Here is a 10,658-nt window from a genome sequence, read left to right as displayed (position 1 = left end):
TAGATAGACAAATAAAGTGTACTAAGTAGCGATAATATGATTTTGATTGTTAAATTGGAAGTAATAAATTGTGACTAACAAGTTAGAATTAAATGACAGATTTATTGATCTAGGGATTGTCAACAAGTAGTTAAATAACTACAACCCCAAATAAACAGAACGGGAGTATTTGAAAAAAATTGTTTCTTTTACTATGTTTACATGTATTCGGAAGATCTATTGATAATTTTTGGAGATAAACACATGGCAACTTTCCATCAGTGAAATAAATCTGTCATTTAAAGTTTTTTGCAATCCCTCGTGTAAATGTTTTGACTTTTTTCCCCTTCTTTTTTTCCCTTTCAATTGGTATTTTCAGATTTTTTTACATTTTTTCCTCCCCTTCTTTCGATAGCTTCTGGGTCAAATACGCATTTTAAGTTTTACATTTTTTTTTTTTTTTTTGTTTTTTCGGATATTTATATAAATAAAATAAATTGTTTTTTTTTGCAAACGATTCTAACACACAATTTATTTAGTATCGATGAAAGATGGGAAGTATCATCACCCGAATCGAGATGTAAAATGTCCACCAGTAGCTTAGTGGATAGAACCACCGAACACTGGTTAGTCGCGGGGCCTACCCAATGTCTTTGCGTGTCTTAACACCTAAACGAGATCCAGTTTCCTATAGAGAGTCCTACTGGATGACATTCCCTTGCCATTTTCCATTAAACCAAACCAAACCAAACAGAAATGTAGAATTAGTCTGGATGGAATTCGAACTCGGATCCCTCGAGGCAATAGTATTTAGCAAAAATTGGTCACACAAAGACTGCAGAGGTGTAACCTCTGCAGTCTTTGTGTGACCAATTTTTGCATTTTTGTCTGGGTTTTCTTAGATTTTTCGCTTTCTAACGCCTCTACTTTGTGATTTTTTGGAATTCTTTATTGTGTTTTCTTCAATTTTCGTCATTTAGTATTGTTTGAAATACAAGAAACGAGTGAAATATATTCGTACCACGTTTATTACCTAACCACAACAATCACACATCCACAATATTCCATTCTGTTTCGTGATGTCATTGCCCATCTTTCTCCTAATAATCTTACAATTATAATAATAAATAATTTAAAAAATCGTATTAAACTATGAGTTAATATACTCGAGTATATAGGTACTTTGTTTAGACGAGAAAAAGGGTACGTGCAGAGCAACCGAGAGATTCACTTTTAGTGATGGAAGAGAAGCGCCATTGTGGCTGCAGTTTTAATAAAGTGCTAATGGATGCACTCCAGCTGTACACAGTTCAATGAATGACGTGCACTCAATGGCAACTTCTTTTTTTTTTTTTTTTAAGGACGGATGTCCCACTAGCCGTGTTCGCATTCTGCAGGTTCAAAGATCAACGTCCGAGTGAAGGTGGGAGGGGAGAGATTTCTAACGTTTGTCAAGGACGAAAACCAAACAAAATTAAAACATAACTTAACTCTTATCTGTGTATTACGTATAATGACTATTGGAATTTTTCTTTTTCTTTTTTTCCTCCCTCTTATATATGTAAAGAAATTAAGAATTTCTTTATTCGGAGAAATGTACTAACGACTTGATAAGCTTCTAGAATTTAGGTCATTCTATTTACTTATTACTTCATATAAAAAGAGTGTTATTCTATTAACTTCCTGCCTGGATAATAGCATATTAGATATTTATTTTGTAATATATTTTAAAGTCTGGGAATTTAGTAAAAACACGAGAACTTAATCGATTAAATGTATTTCATTTTAACTCACCCTCAAATACACTCAAATTTCATCCACTTCTAATTAAGATAAAAGGTTGAAACTTTGACGACATACTCGAGCCCATTTTAATGACTTTTTTAGGGGGTGGAATCCCTTAAAAAACCCCTATAAACATAACCGAAACCCTATAAAAGTGTAGAATTTAATCGCGTGTTTTAAGTGTATTTTAGTGTGACGTACGAGAGATTTTGGGAGGAGAAGGGAGAGAGCCACCCCCAAATCTCCCAATAGAAGCATTTAATACACAAAAAATAATAATAATAATAAATGATTTTTGATGTGGTTCTACGAGATTGCTCTTGAACCGGATAAGTTTGCAATGTAAACATTACATAAATAGTATTTAACTGCTTCTAATTATTTATTTACCCAAGAGTATACTTAAACGTTTATATCTACTCATAATTACATTGCATAATAAGTTTGTACAAAAAGTATCGATAGTATCTTTAAGAATTTTGTTTTTATTTATTTAATATAAGAGCGAACTTTGACTTTTTATATTGTAATTATGAGCAATAATCCTCTCGTTAACATACCAGAACGTTTCATAAAGCCTGATCAATGTCCGTTTTGGTATACGAAAGGTCAGGAATTTATACATTTATCTACGAAAAATGACGTAAACTAAGAGATCAGCGAAATAGAAAACCGATTATGATGAAATATTTTATTACACTCGATAAAAATGGTAAAATTTATTTAATATTTAAAAAAAATGTAGGCGTCAGACATTTATTTTTTTTACTTAATTAAAATGCATCAATAACATTTATAAATAACAAAATTAATTAGCCAATTAGCTGATAAATTTGCTTTAAATTAAGAAACCGCACACCTGAATAATTAGTAAAACAATAAAATAAATCACAGCCTAATAAGAGTTTCGCATGGCTCAATTTTTTTTGCCTCCTCATCCTCCTCATCCTCTTCTTTCTCCTCTTCCTTCTCCTTTTCCTCCTCCTCTTCTTTCTCCTCTTCCTCCTCCTCTTCTTTCTCCTCTTCCTCCTCCTCCTCCTCCTCCTTTTCCTCTTCCTCCTCTTCCTCCTCCTCCTCAACACATTTTTGCATCTTCAACTTTACAAATTTGAATTCTCTGAGTAGTCCTGTATAAAAAATGGCATGTTTTATTGGTAAGACATTTCGATTTCGATCTTGCACTCGATCTTTGATGATATTGATTGAAATTAACGTTCGGTTTCCTTGAACAGCAGTGTAAACGCGACCGTTGCAATGGATATCTGCAACATTGCATTCGTATTAATAACAAAGGATTGACGTGTTTACGATGAGTTTTATCTCTCTCTTTTGTTTTATTATAAACATCAGTTCTAAAATTATTTTTAGATTTCATATCGTTGACTTGTTTTCTATTTTCTTCCGTATAAATATTTGGTCTTATTTTATTTTTTCGCGTGTTTTTTATGATTTTTAATCTATGATTTCTAGCATTGTACAAATGCCTAATTTGATTGTTTGACGTTTGATTACGTTGCAAGAATAAATTTCGATTACGGATCAAAATCGGATAAATTTCGGAGCGATTTTGATGATGATGTTGATGATGATGATGATTAGAGGCAGAAGAGGTATTGTGACGAGTTTTAGAGAGGGATGGACGATATACCGTAGTGTGTAATATACTTTCGGCTGTGTTTCTCGATCTTGAAGGTATTAATAGATATTGAGGATATAAAATATTTTCGACGGTGATGTTAGGGTATTTGATATCTGGAAATAAATGAGTCGTTTGTTTAAAATTGATGGATCTCTTAGAAGAATTTTGGACGTCGTATGGTATCTCATAAGTTTTCGTTTCTGTGGGGATTTTTCTTAATTTTAAATCAAGAAATTGAGAAGAATGACTTAAAATATCACTCGACGAACGTGATGGGACGTTAGAAAATAGGCTACTCATACGTTTCTGTGAATTTATTGGATGAATAACGTACTTCGTTTCGGTGACGGGCGAATAAGGAGCGGAGTTAAGTGGTTGGTTTTGAAATCGTCCAAAAGTTTTCGCGTAAGAAGAAGTTCCGGAGAATTCATTACGTAGAGAAGCTTCCGATTTACCTTTTTGATTTATATATCTAGCAGTAGCATTTACTTCACCTTTTAATGAATGAGTCTTAGATTTAATTCGAGTTATATTGGTGTGGGTTCCGCTAGAAGAGAAGTTACTACGAGCTTGAGATTGAGCTTTACTTAATTTGTGATTACCTTGAACTCGTGCGATTGAATCTCCTGTTGGAAAACTTAGAGACGATTCTGCAGACGTGTTACCAGTTAAAATTGAAGCTTTTGCCATACTTTTTGCATTACCTTCTCCCGGTATTAATGCCGATGCATCAGCTGCTGTTTCTTCTACGTTACCCTGTACCTTATTATATAAATTAACGTCACTCGAATCTAATCGAGATAATGCCGTAAAAGCACCTTTACCTAAATTATTCCCAGATACAAACGAACGATGACCTCCAATCTGTGCATTTCCATAAGCAGTCGAGTTATTTGAGTTGGTCTTTAAATGGACATCGATGTTTACTCCCTTCTTATTTGTAGTTTCGGATTTTTTATGGTTCCATAGTTGATTATTTTTTGGTAATAAAATATTCTGATTAAGCCCGGGGATTATTATCATTCCTGTAAAACTATTGGTTTCATTGGTCGAGTTCTGGTCGATTTGAATCGGTAACCATTTATGATTCTGTATGAAAGAATGCATACCATCTTTGGTTTGCTTATCATTTATTTCTTTATTTATCTGTCCTTCGTTGATGTTACCATTATAAGTCGATTTTATTTGTCCAATAGGAAGTTGTAAATGATAACCCCCATTGTGTTTAATGTGAATATTGGATTGTTGAGATAGGGGAAGTAAGATAAAGACCGGAAATTGTGAGGCGATTTTACCATCTGCTTCGTTTTTTTCGTCCACCTGATGAGAAAAAGTTTCTTAATTTTATTTCTAAATAAATAAAAATTTCATATATTATATTAATAAACTAACCGATGCATCCTTTATCCCGTAGCTTCCAATTGTATAAGTTTCGTGTCCGTAATGAGCGTAATTTGTGTTGTGTTGACCGTAATGACCGTAACTACGTTGTACGTAATGACCAGCTTGCCTTTTAGATCGAACTAAAACGTAAAAAAAAAAATTAATTACAATTATTTATATAACCTTTAAGTATATGCAAATTGTTTTCTTTTAGTAATGTAATTTATAGCTTAACGATCTCATTTAAATGTTTAATGAAAGCTTAATGATTGTTTAATGAATGCTCTCGTGTAAAATATATTACACTTACGATGCTGATTATATTTATCTTCTATTAAATACGTCTGCATCCCTCTACAAAATCTTGCTCCTCTTATTCCAACGAAATTCTTCATTTTACTTGGAAGAATTGCTTTATTATTAGCATAAACGGTTATTAAACTGGACGAATCGATAATAAAATTCTGTAAATATTTAAAAAAATAATTAATTTTCTTAAGTTTTAATGTTAAAAAAAAACAACATTTACAATCGAAATGACCTAGATTTTAACAATTTATATGCTTTTTAATTCAAATTTTGTGTTGTTTATAAGTAAAAGAGATATATAAATATAAAATATATAGGCCTACATTTATGTGACACATTTAGTTTTTATCTGTTCCATGCCAAAAAAAAAAACACTAACCTTTTTTCTCTCAAGCTTTGCCCTCTCTCTCTCCAATGTCTCATAGGTCAATCTTGCTATATAACACTCTCGAGCTGTCAGTTCTTTGTATATAACGACACCCTACAAGCAAACACAAAAACAAAGTCTGACTAACAAAAAAAATCACACCTTGAATTAATCAACAGTCATCTATTCTTTACATCTGCCATATGTATAGAGAGTAGTGTACAGTTTAAAGAAAACCTCCTACATAATTTTATCCATCAAGCTCAAATTAATTTTTCTATTTTTATAAAAACTTTCATTAACCCGTCTGTCTGTCTGATAACTGACAGATACTCAACCTACACTTAATTTTTCAAAATACGCCTCTTTTAAGTGATACATAGCTTTACTTGTTCTAACTAATTAGTCTATAATAAACTGACCTGTTTGAAATCGTAAAACGTTACAGAATTCCTTCCTCCTTTATCAGAATGGAGATTCATTACGTATTCTACCTATAAAGTAATATAAATAAATAAATAAATAAATATATATATATATATATACAATTATAAAATCAATTGATTTATCAATAAGTCTTACTTACTTGTCGAATGTCATCAAATTCTATTCGTATGGGTATCATTTCATTATCGACTTTATACTTGATGCTGTATGCCTTAAACATTAAAACATTACTTATTTTAACTCTATAATATCATTAAAATGTAGTTATATATTGTTTATTTACTAAGTAAACACAAAAAGAGTGGGGGTGCATCCCTTTGCCAAGAGGCAAAGGGATGCACCCCCACATTCTTTACTGTGTTTAATTACCCCCACTCTTTACTGTGTTTTATTACCCCCACTCTTTACTGTGTTTTATTACCCCCACTCTTTACTGTGTTTTATTACCCCCACTCTTTACTGTGTTTAATTACCCCCACTCTTTACTGTGTTTTATTACCCCCACTCTTTACTGTGTTTTATTACCCCCACTCTTTACTGTGTTTAATTACCCCACTCTTTACTGTGTTTAATTAACCCCACTCTTTACTGTGTTATAATGCACCCCACTCTTTACTGTGTTATAATGCACCCCACTCTTTACTGTGTTTAATTACACCACTCTTTACTGTGTTTAATTATCCCCACTCTTTACTGTGTTATAATGCACCCCACTCTTTACTGTGTTATAATGCACCCCACTCTTTACTGTGTTTTATTACCCCCCACTCTTTACTGTGTTTAATTACACCACTCTTTACTGTGTTTAATTACCCCCACTCTTTACTGTGTTATAATGCACCCCCACTATTATAATTATTGCTTAAAATTATACTACTATACGAGGTCAGAAGGGCTGTTTCAGTGGGGGGGGTAAGTCACCCGTTTGTATCCTACCAGCGGACACGCGTGTTAAAAAAAACAGTTGAATAATGGAGAAAAAATTAGCAATGGAATATTTACTTTCCAGTGATGCATGCCGTGTTTGCAGTAAAACTATCTTTTTATTTGAATAAACAATAAATAGACGTTCATCCGGCAGCATCCCTCCTCTTATATATATATAGGCCTATATATATATATATATATATAATGTAGCTATTAACATTCCTATTTATAATTTGAGATCATCTTTCGAACATCTCGTATTTCACAATCTTAACGTTTCATACTCATTGATTTTACGAGTGGATCTAAAAGCGAAAAATATCAAAATTTGTTTAAATAAACAGAAAATATGACGAATATAACACTTGTTCATTGTTAATTTTTACTTCCGATTAATTTACAATGACACGAGAACCACTTTTTGATAGATCAAGTACCACTTGACATACACTTTGACGAATATTTTTCGATGCTTTAAAACTTCGATAAAATATAAAATATGTTCGATTGTCACCGTAACACTTCAAAGTATAACCCCGCAACGTCCGAATAACATAACTCCATGCATTTTTTTCTTTTTTTTTCGCCATTTTGAAAGCTTGCCATCGATGAAACCCCCTCCCTCCCTTTTTTTTTAATGGTTTCTGTATCCAAAGTGGAATTTCAATACTTTCTTGCAGTAGAAAGACTCTGAGATCAATATACCAAAGCTTAAAAATACTTTAATTTAGTTAAAAGATATATAAATAACATATTAAGTACATAAATCCATTAAAATTATTAAGATAATAATCTTATACCCGTTATAATTTCACTTCAATTATTAAAGAATACAGTCGACCCCCTTATAACACTGTTGATAATTCCGTTTTATATAAATTCCATGTTGTACGAGTCACTTAGATTTTACAAATACGTGAGCCATTCACAACCCGGCACACGTATTTGTAAAATTTAAGTGACTCGTACAACAAGGAATTCATATAAAATGGAATTATCAACAGTGTTATAGGGGGGTCGATACAGTACACACTTATATTAACACTAGTGTTTTAATTACATTCTGGAAGGGTATCGAAGTAGTAAAATTAAAAAGAATTTAACATTAATTTATATACTCACCTGTCCTTTGCGATGATTCGATTCGGTTATTTTTGCAATTAATAAAAGGAAAAATAACCATAACAAATTTCGTTTTGTCATATTATTATTATTATTTTTCTAACGAATTTAATCGAGCGAATAACACGTTATTTGCTTAAATTTATGAAAAACTTTTCTTAAGTTAGATCGACAACAAACGATCGATGTCTCGGGTTCCATCAACCAACAAACGAAGACCATTTAGATACTTCTGTCACGTGATCGTTTTCCACCTCTTAGCATCCAATGCACGTTGACAGTTTTTTTTCCCTCTTCCCCTCTTCCCCTCTTCCCCCCTTCTTCTTTCTTGTATTCGATGTTAACATGCTCAAATATGTGCAAAACACGTGTTATCTATAGACCGATTTGGCATAGAAACTAAAGCCAAATATCTATTCTTTTTTTTTCTTCTTCTTCTTCTTCTTCTTCTTCTTTTTTCATAATGGCAATTAAAGTTAATGAAGTCAATTTTAACAACGTTTTTATCTTTTAAATGTTTAAATAATTTTACGATTAATTTTATTTAATTTTTAATTAATTCTAAAACTGGCATTCCTTATTTTTCTTTTAATTTAAACGAATTATTAAGCAATTTTAAAATTAATAGCATTGATTTCAATGGACGGAGGGGGTCCAAAATCCTATCAGGGAAAGGTAGGGATTTTTTTTTTTTTTAACATAGAAACATTAATGGGCCTTCCTTCTCTATTTATGCCCTATATCGAACCTTATCTAGAATCCCAAATTCGTAACTTTTGTATAGAATAAAGCTTTTTGATTTCTTATTAAAAAAAAAATATTAAATAATAATCATTAATAAATAAATAAAACAAAGAGAAAATGAAATTAAAATACGAGTTATCCTTGTAGGATAGCGAATCTCAAGGTCAATAACTGATATGGAAGTGGTGTCACTGATCTCGCCCATTTTGATAAGAATTTTTTTAGATTCCAAGAATCACGAAAATTACTTTTCAGATTTACACATTGTTTCTGTTGCACCTGCTAAAGATAAAATAAAATCCCCAATTTTATGTCACTTAATCGAGATTTTGCATTACTTTTTTTTTTATCTATAACACATAAATTTAACAGAACTCACACTACTCTGCATAGTTTAAGTGTGTATAACTTGATAAGTATAAAATAAATTATAGTATTTAGTAAATTCTGTATAGAACCATTAACCGAGAGCTTGTGTGGGGCCTAGAGAGTAGAGGGTTTGTGCTCCAAAGGGCAAAAGTGGCCCTTTGGAGGGCCACTTTTGCCCTTTTTTTAAACAAATGGAATATGTATAATGTTTCTTTATTAATAAAGATTAGTCAAATGCTTTTTTCTAATAAAAATAGTGGATAGTAATCATTGTAGGGCCCTAAACTTTCTCCAGGTCTGGAGAAAAATCCCCTTTTCGNAATGTTCCTAATTGGATTTTTCGCTAGTGTAATTATAAGTATGGTTTTTGAAGGCTTTTGTACAAAAAGTCCGAAAGTAGGCTTAGAGAAAATCGGGTGGTAATATGGAACCTTACTGTATATTTTCCAAAAAATGCTTTAATGTAGCCAAAAACAAATAGGAAAGTACAAAGAATGTTAAATAATTACAAAATTATTTACTCCAATGTATTTTATTGCAAAAATGATTTAATAATAATAATAATAATAAAGAAATGTACAAAGAAGAAGCCAATCATTTACAAAAATCACAAATATAATGCTCCTATAGTGTTAGGTACCTATTTTTACTTTTTTCATTTTCCTTCTATTTTTTCATTCATCTACGACATACTTTTACAAAAGTTAGACGGGTTCCATATTAAAAGCATCAATGGGGTTCGTATTTCACGCATCGCTATCTTGAATTAACTTATGTCTGTCAAGACCAAATTTTAAAAAACGTGAACATCACACAGATTAATATGTAGCCCTAAGTTTCTGGAATGGAATACATGCATCAGTGAACCTACAACTACACTATTTATATTTTAGAAATAATTAAATTCACTTACCATCCAAAACTTTCGAATTTCGAAAACACAAATATGCTAATTCACTATGGATAACCGTTTAACTGAAGTAAAATGGGTTTTCCCCTTGCTATGGATGTCTGCCTAGTGTAGTTCAGCCACAATCCGCTACAGTTCGCCTTTATTATCAGTTTGAAATGGAGGGGTTCCATAATACCACCTTCTCCCTATATAGATAAATACATTAACAAANTTTTGTATAGAATAAAGCTTTTTGATTTCTTATTAAAAAAAAAATATTAAATAATAATCATTAATAAATAAATAAAACAAAGAGAAAATGAAATTAAAATACGAGTTATCCTTGTAGGATAGCGAATCTCAAGGTCAATAACTGATATGGAAGTGGTGTCACTGATCTCGCCCATTTTGATAAGAATTTTTTTAGATTCCAAGAATCACGAAAATTACTTTTCAGATTTACACATTGTTTCTGTTGCACCTGCTAAAGATAAAATAAAATCCCCAATTTTATGTCACTTAATCGAGATTTTGCATTACTTTTTTTTTTATCTATAACACATAAATTTAACAGAACTCACACTACTCTGCATAGTTTAAGTGTGTATAACTTGATAAGTATAAAATAAATTATAGTATTTAGTAAATTCTGTATAGAACCATTAACCGAGAGCTTGTGTGGGGCCTAGAGAGTA

At 31.5% G+C, this 10,658-nt stretch overlaps 1 protein-coding gene across 1 annotated transcript; it reads right to left on the bottom strand.

Annotated features, from left to right (window-relative positions):
* Nucleotides 1-2,839: 2,839 nt before the first annotated feature.
* On the bottom strand, nucleotides 2,840-8,089 carry LOC111630991. Its single transcript, XM_023375171.1, has 7 exons — nucleotides 7,959-8,089; nucleotides 6,049-6,120; nucleotides 5,885-5,956; nucleotides 5,475-5,576; nucleotides 5,097-5,250; nucleotides 4,796-4,926; nucleotides 2,840-4,723 (listed from the first exon to the last, which is right to left on the bottom strand). Exons 1-7 carry the CDS (start codon nucleotides 8,037-8,039, stop codon nucleotides 2,840-2,842), a joined length of 2,496 nt encoding a protein of 831 aa, XP_023230939.1. The 5' UTR covers nucleotides 8,040-8,089.
* Nucleotides 8,090-10,658: the final 2,569 nt, after the last annotated feature.

Source organism: Centruroides sculpturatus, unplaced genomic scaffold (assembly GCF_000671375.1).
Source record: "Centruroides sculpturatus isolate CEXI.00-Female unplaced genomic scaffold, Cexi_2.0 scaffold687, whole genome shotgun sequence".
In the NCBI taxonomy this organism is placed as follows: domain Eukaryota; kingdom Metazoa; phylum Arthropoda; class Arachnida; order Scorpiones; family Buthidae; genus Centruroides; species Centruroides sculpturatus.
The sequence above is the reverse complement of the archived record's forward strand: the minus strand, read 5'-3'. Positions and strand labels throughout refer to the sequence as shown.

What these genes read in the sequence shown, in the direction of transcription:
- LOC111630991 (XM_023375171.1), bottom strand. Translation starts at nt 8,039, where the DNA reads ATGACAAAACGAAATTTGTTATGGTTATTTTTCCTTTTATTAATTGCA. An exon ending in CGAATCATCGCAAAGGACAG is followed by an intron (nt 6,121 to 7,958) that starts GTGAGTATATAA and finishes TTAATGTTTAAG; the next exon opens with GCATACAGCATCAAGTATAA. An exon ending in CGTTTTACGATTTCAAACAG is followed by an intron (nt 5,577 to 5,884) that starts GTCAGTTTATTA and finishes GTTTGCTTGTAG; the next exon opens with GGTGTCGTTATATACAAAGA.